Raw genomic sequence first — 15807 nt, 5'->3', positions numbered from 1 at the left:
TCCAGAAGGAGAAGAAGAAAGCCCAAAGGGAATAAGAAAACAATAAGGAAGGAGGAGGGGAGAACCTCACGTGTCCCATGTGAGGTTTGACCTTTGAGCTCAGGAGTTACTATGGTAACCAGTCTAAGGGAATAGAGACCAATCAGAAGGGATATCAAGGCACAAAGATCTGCAGCCTTTATAAGCCATAGGGAAAAGGAACTCAGTGGGACCCTTTCCCCCTCCCCACGTGGGAGTCCATTCTATGGGACTCTTTCCCTCCCCATGTGGGAGTCTGTACTTGTTCTTCAATAAATTTCCACCTTCGCTATACTCTCTCTCTATCCGTGGATTCATTCTTCGGCTCTGGCGGACAAAGAATCTGGGTTCCAGTCCAAAAATTCCGTTTCAATACCTGTTGGAATGAGTTGCAAACTTTTGCTGAAAAATTTTGGAAATGTTTCTCTTTTCATTTCAACATTTCCTATAGGAATATCCTCTTGTGGCCCAATTTAGGAATGCCATGAGCCAAATTATTTTGGAAAAAGAAATCTAATTTGCATGCCCCAAATAGTAGGGCCTATATTTTATGCAGAAATTCTCTTTGCATAATCTCATTCACTAAGCCTGAGTAACTAGAAGCTGTTGGCATTTTTAAAAACCTCATTTACCAAAAAGAAAAAAGAAAAAGAAAAAAAAAAGCTCAAGTGGACAATTCTCTCCAGGTCATTTCAGATTGGCAGTCTAAACTCTCGTTTCTTAAGTGATTTGATCTCACTATATTATGCTAAACTGAAAAACAGTAAACGTGCAATCCAAATCAAAAGGCCAACTAACCCAGTGGTTGGCAAACCACGGCTCTCGAGCCACATGCGGCTCTTTGGCCCCTTGAGTGTGGCTCTTCCACAAAATACCATGGCCTGGGCGAGTCTATTTTGAAGAAGTGGCGTTAGAAGTTTAAGTTTAAAAAATGTGGCTCTCAAAAGAAATTTCAATCGTTGTACTGTTGATATTTGGCTCTGTTGACGAATGAGTTTGTTACTAACTTTTGGGGAAGTCTGAGATCAAAAACCTTAATGATGCCACAGTTCACTTAACATCCTGAATCACTTTTTTTTTTTTTTTAATCCTCACCTGAGAATATTTTTCCATTGATTTTTAGAGCAGGTGAAAGAGAAGGGGGGTAGGGGGCGGGACCTCAATGTGAGAGAGACACATTAATTAGTTCCTCCGGAATGCGCCCTGACCGGGGCCAGGGATAGAGCCTGCAACTGAGGTACATGCCCTTGACTAGAATACTCAGGACCCTTCAGTCTGCAGGCTGATGCTCTATCCACTGAGCCAAACCCGCTAGGGGTCACTTTACCTATCTTAATGCCAAAATTAAGTTTGTGGTTTACCCAGAATCTCGTAAAACCCTTTTACATGGTACCAGTATTGCCATTATTTTTAGACCACCAAAGACTACCTTGAAGTCCAAATAATAAATTTCAGCTACCGGAATTTAAAACAATTAAAACCAATTTAATTTGGATTTATCTCATCGTTCTGATTGTTGATAAAAGGTATTTACAAAGCCCCTATTTACATTTTGAATTGTTTCAAATGGTATCCAATTAAAGACTGATTTAAGGTTTTCAAACTTGATTTTAGATGTTTTCTTTCTCTTGAAAGGACAAAGATCCTGAACCCTGAGCTAATGTCTGGTTTTTATTTTATTTCATTAAAGTAAAATGTGCCTCTGAAAAGAATTGGGTAAAGTATTATCCAGCATGCTTCCAGTGAAGATCATGAGCCTACAACTTTTGTGTTTGCAGATGTTAGCTGTTGAAACTGGGAGTTTCAGGAGGTTTTGGCAGTTTCAGCAATGCCTGCACACACTTTATTTTTACTAAGCCCATTTATCTCAAAACCATAGCCTAGAATCTCTTGAATAAAACTCTGGCAAGTCTTGAATAAAACAGTTGTTTGCTTGTAGTGAGATGAAATGAAAAATTGAAGTTTCTAATCATTAAGTGTCTGACGAAGGAAGTATTCCCTCATGGTTTCAATCATGGGGAAAAACAATGTATTTTAATTGTGTCACTTCATAGGCTGTAGTTAAATGTTTTCAAATTGCATTTAAAGATATAGCATTATTAACCCAATTGCTTTATCTGGTAAATTTCCTCCATCTTCTAGACGTTAAATTCTCTTGGTAAAATGAGTCAAACCTCAGAACTTTACCATCACAAAAAATCTACAAGTTGGGATACATATTCTATGGTAGTCTATTACACCTTTTAAATTAAGAAAGTGTTCAATGAAATGTTGGACAATTTAAAAAAGATACATAGATAAAAGCATCATTTTTCTAAGTTTTGCCACTTTATAAAAATAAAAGAAACCCAACAAGTACCTATGCATACTTTTGCATCCTCACTCATATTCTTCAAAGTTAAACCTACCCCGGTGAACAACTGCTGGGCAAGTCCTAAGAAGGCTAAAAGGAGACGCTTTTCTACTTTTAGAATTTTTGTTTTAATTTCCCATTTCAATGTAATTACCAGTGTTTCAAGTTTGACCTAGAAGAGATGAGAGTAAGTGGCCCGTAGTAGCAGTGGTTTAATTTCCACGAAGATACCAGCAGATGTCAGCAAAAACCAAGGCAGTGCCACATGCATTTGCATGGAGGATGTTAAACTCTTGGTAGTTGGGTAACCCACAGTGAAATGGAAAATCTCTAATTACCAGAGCCTAGTCCACTGAAGACACCTCAGTTTTCTACACTGTTACTTGATTTGTAAATTTCCTTTTTGGGGGCGGGGGGTGGCAGGGGTGAGAATGAGAGCCCACAGTGGGAGCTGAGTTTTTGCAACAGCTCTTTCAAAATCTCTGATTTTATTAAAAAAAATAAAAGCCACCTTCAACAAACCAAAGTACACATCACACAGCCACCTTTGGTTTAAAAAGAAAAAACTAACTGGTTTAGAGAATATTTCATTTTACTCAGGAACTCCCATCCATGTTCAGGGATTCTGAACATGGAGCATTTGTGATTACATGAGTATTATTTTTCTGGGGAGAGAGTTCATAGCTTTCATCAACTTCTCACAGGGGTCTCTGATCTCCAAAAAGTTAAGAACCATGCTAGAACTTACTAAAATTATATTCTCTGTATTAATAAATCACTCCCTATATATGTATGCTTCAAAATACATCTGCTAAAAATTATTTAGTTGAACCCATGCCAGGCAGTTTTAGAACAGCCTGTTACATTGAACTAGATGTAATATTTTAAAAACAAAAGAATTGTACATAAAATATTCCAAAGCTATTTTCTTATATTTGTAAAAGATACATAGGAGAAAAATCACATGGGATGCCATTTATTTTATTCAAATATACAGTATGCATACATTTTTACTTTTAACATTTGTGGCCAAAACATTGTGTAAGATCAATGTTTGTGGTCTTATATTAACTTCTCCACCAGGAGCCACATACAGCAGAAGTTAAATGTTTACTTAACTTTTATTTTTGCTTTTTAAAAGAGTAATAGCATTCTAAAACAATTTAGCCACCTTGAATCATCCGCAAAATGCCAAAAGGGTCTAGATAATTTTATTGTTTTCTGTATTTCTGAAATTAAAAAACAGTAAGTGGACATGTGATATAAATCAGATATATCGTTCTCTATAAACCTTTTGCATGCTCATTAAAAACTGGTCTCCTAAATAGGCACAATAAATATATATTAGCATAACTGATATTGTTATCCAAAAAATTTTCCCTTAAAAACTTACCATCTTTGAAAATAACACAAAAGTGTTCTAAGTAATGCTGAAATTAAAATGTTTGAATTTTTAAAAAAAGTCATTTATTTTGTTGAAAAGATATTTCTGTTTTAAACAGTCTAAGAAATGCTGGCAGAAATGCAATTAAGAAGGTCTAATGATCCTGGAAGTTCAGACAAAATTGGAGTCTATGTTTAAGTCCTTTATAAGAACATATTTCCTTAATTTAAAAAAATCTAGCCATTAAGCATATGAAGCTAAAATATTCTTTTTGCCAGTGCTCTGTTGAAATGTTTAAATGAAGGAATTAACTGCACTTTTGATAACTAGGTCAGTGAACAATTATATCTTAAAAATGACTGTTAATTTCATGGTTGAAAATGGCATTCCAACAAAGTAAAACTAGTCTTTTAAAGAGATACTAAGAGTACAAAAATAAAAATAAACCTCTATTGGTCAATAAAACTGGCTGTATAAGTTTATAGTTTCAATGGCTAAAAAATATCTCAAGTTGTTTAAATCTCATCTGATTCAACTAAAGTACTATATTTAGGGAAGACAAAACAAAAACCTAGATTAGTGGCAGTATCCTAGATTTAGAACAGGTAGCTGTTTTAAAAAAATAAAGAGCAGAGTGAAGTTATCACCCACCCCATCCTCCAAACACCCATACAAATCCCAACATCAAGTTTCAATTTCCAAATAGTCTCAATAGTGTTTCTCTATTTGTTATTATTATTCCCTTAAGGAGTCTTTTTAGTCCTCTAATTGAAATCAACATCTGTTTATATACTTACGTATATTTTTGCTTTCTAGACAGAAATAAGATTTTTTGCGACAAAGAACACATTTTCACCAATGCATGGTCTAAACAATGAAAGGTTTACAGTATTAAAACATTTGTTTAAGTGGGGAGAAGAAATGGCATATTTTAGTATAGATATGTGGATTATTCCCAAAATAGTTTAGCACTCAACCACTGCATCAAAATCAATTTTTCCTAAAGTAGGCACTTTTCGCAGTTACAGGCAGTTCTTAGTATGATAGAATAGGATCATAAAAAATGGCCAATCTTTCTTAATAATCAATGGGGAAAATGATACTTCTTCTGTTCAGTTAAAATGTAAATGGAAAAATTACAAAAGTATTTATTTAGTACACTGTAATTTAAAACATTAGGAAGATTGAGAATTCATGTTATTTCATTGTAAAAAATTAATCTAGTCATTTGAACAGTGCTTGCTTTTTTTGGTCAAATAACTTATACCATAGAAAATAGCCCTTCTCCTTTCAGTTTGGATTATTTTCCACCATTTCAGCATTTGTACTCTGAATGTCGTAAAATATTTCTGCAATTTCCTTTAATGTGAAGTTTCTAACATCACTTCCTCCAGGACAAGACCTTTCCTCATTTACGTTGGGAAGTTTGCCGCCACTAAATTTCTCTGGCTGCATATCCAGAGGCTCTAGGTTAAAAAACAGTGCTGTCAACCTTCCCACGATCAGCGACTTCTTCTACAACTCCATTAATGTTCACCTCAAATCTCAATTATGTCTGGCATTATCATTTTTCATTTATTTGCCAATTCTTTTCATTACCTACTTTTATAAAATGTCACATGTGGGGCAAGGAAATATACCTGTATATTTTGCTGTCTGAAAGTGAACTCATTAACAGATAGGCAGTGACCAACGTCCAGCAGAATTTGAGAATGAGATTGGCCACTGATCATAAAATACATGTTATTCACAGTGACTACTTCATGTACTTTACTCACGGTTACTATATACTGGTAACTGAAATTTGAACTGTACTGTTAGGGAACTGGTGTTATTCAACTAAATCATTGTTATCGGAATTTGTGGCTTTGGGAATTGTGCAAATTGAGGACTGCTTATGCCTTACTTGTTTACATTGGCCCAGACAGGCTCTAAGAGGCTGCTGAAATAACCCATCTAAATTTACAATATTAGCGAAGGTTGCGTGCACGTTGAGGTGGTTTTCAAATTTTTATCATTTGGCAATCAACTTTAAAATGTATTTGAGAATGACAGAATTTTAGAAACAGAGAAAGTACTTTAAAGATCCCATAATGAAATGCTACAAATTATCCAGCATGTTTATTATGAATTATTTCTCCTCCTTCAATTTCGATTTGCTCATAGAGCCACTTGCGGTCACAGCGGCATTCAGCTCCACATTTGGTGGAACCACAGGCAGGGCAAGCGTAGAAACACCCTAAGCAATCCTCATCAAGGCAGTCGCAGAGGTCCATTCCGCTGAAAATCAGGAGACCCTGGCTATCATAGACCTTACTCTTTGCTGGTATCACTTGTCTGTAAAATAAACACAGGCGAATTACACCTCACAAATATTACTTTTTGAATATTTCATTGAAAATAAGGTAATGAAAAAATTTAAGGAGATAAAATATTCTGAATTAGGGATGAAGTCCTACCAAACTGGTACATAACTTACCAGACTCAAGGCTACTCTACAGCTAGCAGTATATGAACTCCTCATCAGAAGAGACCCTACTCTGAAGTATTGAAACAAATACAATAAGCCTAAAATTCCTCTCAAAGTCCATTGAAAAATCAACTCACAAAAGAATGGACAAGAACTTTGTCCAAAAATAGGTATATTGCTGTTAAAACTTCCCTTACCTTTAAGAAAAGGAAAATGGGTAGTTAATAGAGGTACTTTTTGTTGGCTACCAATCTCTTTACTGCTTTGTGAATATAATTTTATTTTTATTACAGTGTACTACCCTATTGGTTTTTATACTGCAATTAATCTGTTTCAAGTTCTTTAATGGATTCCAGCAAATCTGGCCTAAAAATACTTATATGACTCAATAGAAAACCTTAACAGATAGAATAAACGCATCTGTAGAAAATTCTGAATTATACTAATATTTTTTAATCAATTTATATTTTAGAAATGCTCAATTTAAAAAGTCACATTCTAAACAATTTAGTTTCCTCATCATTCTGGTGACTGTACCATAACTTTTTCATTTCACACCTATAAAGTTTCTCATAAAATTTACTTTCCTGCTGCCACTCATACAGCAGATATACCAATTATATAATATCAATGCTTTTCAAAAAATTCAATTACTTTAATTCTAAGAATAATTTGTTTAAATTATTTTAATTCTCATGCCAAAAATATTATCTTGTTCACTTCATTGATACTTTCTTAGAAACAAATTTTTCAAGTTGAAAAAGATGTTAATTATTTATGAGGCTTTCAGATGTTCTTACCAATTCCAGATTATCCAATTTAAAATACTAATTCAGAAAATTCAAAACTTAAGAGAAAGATAGGGAAACAATACAGATATGAGTCAGAAAGTTAACATGACGGAAGTAACACATAGCCTACCTGTCTGAACCAGAGGTTACACTTTTTGTAAGCCTTCTTTTTTCTCTTTTACCAGTTTCTGGAGGAAATTCAGTTTGCTTTCCTGGATTTGCAAACTGTAATGACTTCAAAGCTTTAGCAGTTCTTCCCTGAATAAAGGTAAACAAATTATCAACTTGACATCAGATCATATTACTATTTCACTTACTGTTAATCCAGATTATTCCTTTACCTGGAAGACAGTCTGGAACTCACCAAAAAACAGAAAAAAAGGTTTAGAGCCCACGTGCAACAAAACTTACAGCCATGGACCATATTAAAAATTTATTGGTAATTTACATGTAATATTTTCATTACCTAATTTTAATTTCTGGCATATAGGAGAGGAAGGAGACAGACAGGGTGAAAACTGAAGTAGCTGCTGCCAACATAGGAGAGAAGTCAGAAAAACTGCTTTATAACCTGAGGTTCCTACTAATGATCCTGAGTCCTTAAGAAAAGTTTCTCTTGTTATTATATGTTTTCAAAAGCAGAGAATAGGGTTTTAAGTCCTAAAAAGCATTACAAATTTTTGATGGTTAAGAGTTTCAGTTTGTTACTGGGGGGAAACAGCTTTATGTGATACATTCCTCAAGAGCAATCCCAACCCCTCGGGTGATGTTGGAGAGCCAGGGGCCCCACCGGGCACCAGGCTTCTAGTGGATAAATAAAGTGGAGAAGACATCTGACGTGACAGTAGCAAGTACCTAGTATGAACTGTAAGATACCACTGGGTCCTGGAGATATGCCTCTGGGGGGAGCACCAAAGGAAAGCACTACACATAATTTAAATTTTAATTACCTCTTAATTTGGCTTATTAATATAATGAAAAATTATAATTCTTCCCAGCTGCAAGAATTATAGTTACAAATAGAAATTTCAAGCAGTGCTCCTTTGACGTACTTGTCCTTGTTCTACACCAAAGAGAACTTTATGAAATCTTAAGTTGTTTTGATATGGCTAAGGAGAGTCTTGGGCATATTATGTTATTCCTTTCTTCATCATTCAGTCTAGGTCAGAGATTTTCAACTGGTGTACCATGGCACACTGGTGTGCTGCAAGAATTTTTAAAATATGCAATACCCGACTATTTAGTCAGGGGAACTGACCTCTTTTCCCTTAGATTGTCAAATAAAGAAATGATAACAGCCAACACAACAATAGCTGTCGGTTAGCTTGCTGCTGGGGTCTGGCAGATCAGGACTGAGAGAGATGGGCAAGACACACCCTAGAGCTCTCCCATGGTCCCTCCCCAGCTGGCCAACCTCCTGTGTCCCTCCCCGGCCCCGATTGTGCACCAGTGGGGTCCCTCGGCCTGGCCTGCGCCCTCTCACAATCCGGGACCCCTTGGGAGATGTCGGAGAGCCGGTTTCGGCCTGATACCGTCAGCCAGGCTGAGGGACCCCACTGGTGCATGAATTCGTGCACCAAGCCTCTAGTAAATAATAATGTAAATATGATTTCCTTATAATTAAACAAAACCTCACAGTGTAGAAACAACATAGCAGAAAAAATGACTACTATACATACATCTGAATCAGGTTTTCTTTTCTGCCGGTCTTCAGAATCAACATCCACACTTCCATTGATTATCTGTGTGCATTTTGGACAAAGCTTCCAACCAGGTACAAGCTGTCTGCCAAATTTTGCACTCAGAAAAGTGGCATCATCTAAATCAATTACATGCAAGTTCTTTTTGGCTAGTTTTTTATGTATGTTAAAGGGGTCACAACATGACTTCTGCAAATCCTCAAATCTTTCAATGTAAATTTTTGCATGATGAAAGCAAATTGTATTGTTCCCAGAAAGTGTCATTCCAGTTCTAAGTTGAAGTAGAAGCATATCATTTGATGACAATTCTTGCAAAGTCTTGAAACCTGTATGACGAGTATAGTAGGTTTTATGGCATTCATTTGTGGTACGAAGCTGAACTCCAACTGAACATGGATCCATCATTCTTGATTCTAGCAAATTTCCTGTTTAATTCTGTCGAGCAACTGACCTCTCTCTAATAAGTGATATGATGGTCACCCTAAAGAAAATATTAAAGAGAGTCAGATTTGTGCTATAAATTTTTATCTGGGAAATTGAAAAGGCATTTGATAAAACTCAATACTTGTTTAAAAGAAAGAAAACTCTTAGCAAAAAAGGAATAGAAAGGTATTTACCAAAAAGTCTACAAGAATCATTATTATATTTAATCAAGAAACATCAGAAGCATTCCCTGTAAAGTTAGAACTACATAATACCTGCTGTCAGTCACAGCTTCCATTTAACACCATATTAAAAGGTTTCAGAATTGAAAGAAAGAAACAAGAAGTATTACTTAAAGATTATTTAAATATCTACATGGAAAATATAAGAGGATTTAGCAAACTATTAGAAGTAGCAAGATAATTTAACAAAGATACTGGAAACCAAAAACACTTTAAGATACCTTACAAAACATATAAATCTTAAAAAAGACATGTAAGGCTTTTATGGCAAAAATTATCAAACAGAAAGACAAAAAAGATACTTTTAATAAATGCTGAAGAAATATGCCTTGGAAAGTCTATAGTAAATATGTCAATTCTCCAGGAATTTATAAATCCAAAACTATTCCAATCAAAATCCCATTAGGTGTTCTGCCTACTTCCTCTTGGAATTTAGCAAAATAGTTTACATGGAACGGTAAAGGTCTAAGTGAGCCAACAGAATCTTGAAGAAAAACAGAGTAAGACATTTAGTATAAAACTATTATAATGAAAACTGGTATCAGCATAATATAGACAAATAGATCCATGAAAAGAGGAAGATGTATAACATATGGTATTATAAACCAGTGGGCATTACACATTAATGGAAGGATTTAATGAAAGATGCTTGGAAAACTGCCTAACCATGTGGAAAAGGGCAGAATAAGATTTCTTTCACAAACAAAAATCAATTCCAGTTGTATTAAAGAATTAAACATGAAAATATATTTACCAAAAAAAAAAACAAAAAAAACCACACCAGAAAACTGTGATATATTTCATTTGATATGTGCATTTTTGTTTGAGAAATTCTTCTGTCCCAGTATCACAAAGTCTTCTGTTTTTGGCACACTTTTGAGTACTGTATGTAATTTTTGGAGGAACACTTGAAGGAATTAAACTGTCTGCACAATTACACTGTTTTCTAAGCATCCATCCCTTAGGTATCTCTGTAGGGTTAGAATTATTTGCTACTGGAGTTGCCAGATAAAATACAGAATGCTCAGTTAAAGTTAAATTTTAGATAATGCACAAATAATTTTCACATTAATTATGTCCCAAATATTGCTAAAAATTAAGCTGTTATTTGTCTGAAATTCAAATTTAACTGGGAATCCCATATTTTTATTTGCTAATTCTAGCAACCTCATTTACTATGCAATTTTTATTTATTTACTAGAGGCCAGGTGCACGAAATTCGTGCATAGGGGTGTGTGTCCCTCAGCCCAGCCTGCACCCTCTCCAATCTGGGACCCCTCTCACAATCCAGGACTGTTGGCTCCCAACTGCTCACCTGCCTGCCTGATTACCCCTAACTGCTTCTGCCTGCCAGCCTTATCACCCCCTAACCACTCCCCTGCCAGCCTGATTGACGCCCAACTGCTCCCCTGCTGGCCTGAATGCTCCTAACTGCCCTCCCCTGCCGGCCTGGTCGCCCCTAACTATCCTCCCCTATAGGCTGGTCCCCCCAACTGCCCTCCCCTGCTGGCCTGGTTGCCCCCAACTGCCCTCCCCTGCAGGCCTGGTCACCCTCAACTGCCCTTCCCTGCTGGCCCAATCACCCCTAACTGCCCTCCCCTGCCAGCCTGGTCACCCCTAACTGCCCTTCCCTGCCAGCCCAGTTGCCCCCAACTGCCCTCCGCTGCAGGCCTGGTCCCTCCCAACTGCCCTCCCCTGCTGGCCATCTTGTAGCGGCCATCTTGTGTCCACACGGGGGCAGTCATCTTGTGTGTTGGAGTGATGGTCAATTTGCATATTACTTCTTTATTATATGGGAGGATTTTTTTTTTGCATTTTCTAGTAAGTAGAGATCTTTCTTTGGTGCCAGCTTCAAATTAGGTTCCACCTCTTACCTGTTATTAAAAGAAATCTGAACTTCCTATGAATAAATTATAGAAGCTGCTCAGTTTAAAATGAAACTGTCTGAAAACAATAGCAGAGGAAAGTGCAGATTAATAAGGAAACTAATTATTTTTCTTCCCAAAATTTTTAGGGGAAGTGTAGTAATACTATGTTCCAATATGTTGATTTCTCATTAATACAGCATTTTACTTGACCAGTCTCCTAATTAGTGGGAACAGTAGTATTAAGAGGAAATTTAACCAAATAAAAAATTTACTGAGTTTTTTAAGTTAAGTCAAGAGTCCTTCCCTTTAATGAAAAATGTCCTTTGGGGGTAGGGGTGACGTATAAGTTCTTATAATTTGCCAAGCATTTTCTAAGTCATCTCTTATTTAATGAAAATAAAGTATTTTCATCTACCCCTACTATGCACACATAAAAAAGTCATGCCTCTTGTAACTGTCAACTTTTTGTGCCAATTACCTTCAAATATTAACTATGTACATTATATAGGCACTAACACAAGGACTAAAGAGCCAAGTCGAGATAATCTCAATTCTCAAGTAAAGGCCCAGAGCCAATAAGAAAGGTAAAGAGAATTTAAAACAAATATATAGTCCATAGTACCATTTAAAAGATTTCTAGTAAGAGGTGGGTACAGCGATAGCACAAACACTGAAGTATAGGCACTCCATCTTGCCCCTGTAACCTCTATGCTGGGGAAAACTGCTGTTTGAAATTTTAACCCTGCTATTCTTGGCTTCTGTAAACACGCTTGCTTGCTTGAATGATAGGAAAAATAAGCTCAACTATCTGACCTTGCAAGCCGCTCTGCTGTGTCCCTGGCTACTCCCACACCAGGTGCCCTCCAGTTATCTGAAATGTACTATGCTCAAGGCTACTGAGTTGTGCTGTGCGCAGGTTACAAGCTTCCTGCAAAATATCTACATAGGGCTCTTTGTAAAGCCTACAAAAGGTCCGGAAACCCCATATTTGGGGGACAAAGAGACCAACGGGGTATAAAGGGAAAGCTCCCTCCATATTGCTTTGCTCAGACTTTGAGAGACAACTCCGCTGAGACCGCTAGCGTAATAAAGGCTCCAAAATTCGGCTGATTAATTGATTAAGGCGTCCTCTGTTTAGCTCGCTGATTTACAATATAACAACATCATCTCATTAATCTTTACAACTCTGAGGTACTATCACCCCCATTTACAGATGAAGAAACTGAAGTTTAGAGCTCTAGTTTCCAAGCTAACACAATGGCTGATGTATCAGAGACGTGTAAGTATTTGCTGAATGAATTAAAAGCGCACACATCCAAACCAAATTTTACTTTATATGAAGAACCCGTTAATTAGGCACACCCAAAGCACTTCCCTCAGATTTTTTAATGCTCTGTCCGGTGTACTTTCAGATCATTTTTGGAACCCATTTGCAATTTGTCACTATTCCTCTGGTCCTTAAAGGCCAAAGAGAACTAAGTGAAGGGGGACTGCAACAACAGAGAGGCAGTTTCCAGACCAAGAGTCACGAGCAAAGCTCTCCTCATTCTACCTTATTCTGGACGTCACCAAGATTGTCCAACAATCACTGGTTCACGCTATGGATGCTGAGTAAATGATGGTGAAACGAAACTGTAATCTGTTGAAAACACTATATATATATATATATATATATATATATATATATATATATATATATATTTTTTTACCACTTTGTAGAAAATAAAGTCTGGGCTCTTTAGAATGCCATCATTTGTTCTAAATGCCACAACACTGCCGTCAAACCTACACTACCTGCGAAGTTCTTTTCCGTTGTATGCCTTTATACTGTTCTCTTTGCTTACTCAGAAAGCCCCCCGCCTCCCCGGTTACCTGGGTACCGGGTTCAAGGCCACCATATTTTAATCCTCATCCACCTAACCCATGGCTTTGAGGGCTCCCGGGCTAACTTATCCTTCCAGACAGTGTCAGTGTCTCCACCGATCTGCTGAGCCTCACCAGACACCACCGTTACAGTGCTCCTTCCTCTGGCTGCACCCCTTCACTGTGAGCGGACCGGCACTGTGCCTGCTCAGCTGCTGGAAGACAGGCGCTCTAGGGTATCACTTTCTTCTCATCCAGGGGGGGAAGAACAAGAACTTCGGGGGCTTCCCTTTTCATAGCATCATCACAGGCTTGTTATTGGTTAAGTCCCCCCCCCACACCCCCCCAAATTACATATTAAGTTCTGTGAGGGCAAGAAATCACCTGGGTCCCATGTACAGTTGACTTCTCTAGCACAACACTGACACTTAGTAGACTCTTCACAACGTCTTTTAAACGAATACATGTCCAGAAACTATACGAATCTCACCCCAAGAAGCCTACATCTCCCCAAATCAATGTGACTAAGTCCCCAGGATCCTGCAATACTTCCCACCCCCAACCCTATGGAGGTCACAGGCCTAACGCTCCCCCCCCACCCCCCAGCTCACGGCTCTATCCAAACGTTTCAAGGCACCAGATCCGTCCCAGGAGCACCTACTCTGTTCACGGCACCGGGATAAAAAACGACTACTGCTCCGCCTCCGGCCTCAACCACACATCCAGGGCTGGGAGGACTCTGATTACAAAGAATATAAACAAAATGGGAGAGACAGACGCTGGGTACGGGGTTCAAGGCCACCATATTTTAACCCTCATCCACCTAACCCATCGCTTTGAGGGCTCCCGGACTCCGGAAGAGAGGCGACAACCCGCAGACGCGACAGATGCGGCGGACACTGCGCTGGGCCTGGGCACCAAGGGGCGCCGATGGAACTGGGGTCGGGGGATCGGAGGATCGGGGGATCGGGAGGCTGCAGACAATTCCCCTCCCGCCTCCGGGCCTCCTCTCCCGCCTCCGTGACCCGGCCCGGGTCCCCCTCCTGTCCAGGGACCCGTCTCCACGCTCCCGCTCCTTCCCTCCCAGAATCTCCCCCGCGGCCCTTTCCACCTGAGCGCGAGCTCCTCCGCCCGGGTTGGCCGAGAACTTGTAACCACGCACCACAACCTCCGCGGCCCGCACCTCCGCGCGGCCCCGCACTACCACCGAGAGGACGGCGAGCGAGAGCTAGAGGGGCCGAGCGCGACCATAGAGACGAGAGGGAAGCCTAGAGCGGAAGGAGCCGGGCGCCCCCCGCGGCGGAAAGGATGGGGCGGCGTCAATCGGCGAATGATTCAAGGTGAGGCAACAGTTGCTTCTCGCGCTGACTACATTTTGTTGTTTCAGGGAATTGTTTGGTCCCGGGGGCCGTCTCTTCCCAGGTGCAGGTTTGGCTAGCTTGGATGCTTGTTCGCAAATCTCGACGCCTGATCGTGGAAGCCAAATATTTGCACCCCAGTCCTTCTAATCCGCGGAGTAGAAGGGCTTGTGTTACAAGGACCTCAAGAACAGACCCTTTACTTAAGGTCTCACATTTTATTTCATTAATTTTATTCAGGCTAAAAATATTCCAAAAGGCGCCTCTTTTAAACTATTAAAAAAAAAAAAGCTGATTATTACTTTGAGTATCATATGGGCTCCAAGAAGATGCTTGTAAATGTTTTGAGGGGAGAAATAACTCTCTTGGATCTCTAAGGTTTGCAACAGTTTAGGTACTCATTAATTTTAAAGTGGATTTCATTCATTTAGAATCTTTGAGAGCTCAAGATCCCTTTAACTAAAGGGACTCAGCCTTCAATCATTTTCAGGTGGGGGTAGGAGGGAAAGCTTCCCAGCCCCCCAGTACTGCTTTTGTAGCCACCCAAGTGAGGAAAAAAAAAAAAGTGAGACAGGGAAATACAGTCCACCAAGGCCCGAGCTTGCTAGTATTGCTATACACAATGTAGCTTGCTCTCTGCAGGGAGCCTACGGCTCTTCCACCACCTCCGTGTTGCTGTGTAAGCAGGCAGGGTTTTGCTCCTCACCATATTACACCAGTCTAGAATTGGGGAATGAAACAAAGGCAACAGCAACAGATAATCCATTCAACTGTTTCTCCAGGAGGTCACATGCAGTAGCTTTTTTAGTAGCTACTTTATGGTTGGCACTTTGTTAAGAGAAAATGAGACAAAAGAATAAAACGTCTCCCTCCTTTCAAAGAGCTCACAGACCAGAGAGAGAAACAAAGGAGTCAAGAGCTAACCCCAATGTAGCGTGATAAATGCCATAATGGAAACACACAGAATAGGAACAGGATAAAATGAGGGTTACTAAAGCAGAGGCATTCTGAGAGGAGATTATTGCTTGTATTGAGCTGTCATATGGAAAACTAACCTGATGCAATGGTGGCTTCCAGGCAAACGACTACTAGGCAAGCTATCCTAGAGGTAATGAAATAGAAGACTCACAGCCCAAATTAGGATGCTTGAATAAAATGGTTTATTGACCCCATTTTAATACCGAGTGAAAAGCAAGGGAAAAGAGTAGGAGTACATTGACACATTTAGGATAGGATGCAAACAAGTGGAAGGACAGCATCCGGAGTTAAGCAATGTTCATATGTTCCATCAACCTCTTCCATCAACGACACGCTTATGAGGGCCAGAGTTCAGGTCA

At 38.9% G+C, this 15807-nt stretch overlaps 1 protein-coding gene across 4 annotated transcripts; it reads right to left on the bottom strand.

The window, feature by feature from the left end:
• Nucleotides 1-3331: 3331 nt before the first annotated feature.
• Nucleotides 3332-14314, bottom strand: ARL14EP (ADP ribosylation factor like GTPase 14 effector protein). Of its 4 annotated transcripts, XM_054725367.1 has the most exons (5): nt 14224-14285; nt 13774-13851; nt 8696-9197; nt 7147-7274; nt 3332-6092 (listed from the first exon to the last, which is right to left on the bottom strand). In XM_054725367.1, the coding sequence occupies exons 3-5, from the start codon at nt 9119-9121 to the stop codon at nt 5864-5866; spliced, it is 783 nt and encodes a 260-aa protein (XP_054581342.1). In that variant the 5' UTR covers nt 9122-9197; nt 13774-13851; nt 14224-14285; the 3' UTR covers nt 3332-5863. The 4 variants fall into 4 exon arrangements, with proteins under 4 accessions (XP_054581342.1, XP_054581344.1, XP_008147164.1 ...); XM_054725369.1 differs by lacking the exon at nt 13774-13851 and having other exon boundaries at nt 14275-14314; XM_008148942.3 differs by lacking the exon at nt 13774-13851 and having other exon boundaries at nt 14224-14302.
• Nucleotides 14315-15807: the final 1493 nt, after the last annotated feature.

Source organism: Eptesicus fuscus, chromosome 13 (genome assembly GCF_027574615.1).
Source record: "Eptesicus fuscus isolate TK198812 chromosome 13, DD_ASM_mEF_20220401, whole genome shotgun sequence".
Lineage (NCBI taxonomy): Eukaryota > Metazoa > Chordata > Mammalia > Chiroptera > Vespertilionidae > Eptesicus > Eptesicus fuscus.
The sequence above is the reverse complement of the archived record's forward strand: the minus strand, read 5'-3'. Positions and strand labels throughout refer to the sequence as shown.

What these genes read in the sequence shown, in the direction of transcription:
- ARL14EP (XM_054725369.1), bottom strand. Translation starts at nt 9,121, where the DNA reads ATGATGGATCCATGTTCAGTTGGAGTTCAGCTTCGTACCACAAATGAA. An exon ending in AAAGAAAACCTGATTCAGAT is followed by an intron (nt 7,275 to 8,695) that starts GTATGTATAGTA and finishes ACCTTTATTCAG; the next exon opens with GGAAGAACTGCTAAAGCTTT. An exon ending in GTAACCTCTGGTTCAGACAG is followed by an intron (nt 6,093 to 7,146) that starts GTAGGCTATGTG and finishes TTTATTTTACAG; the next exon opens with ACAAGTGATACCAGCAAAGA.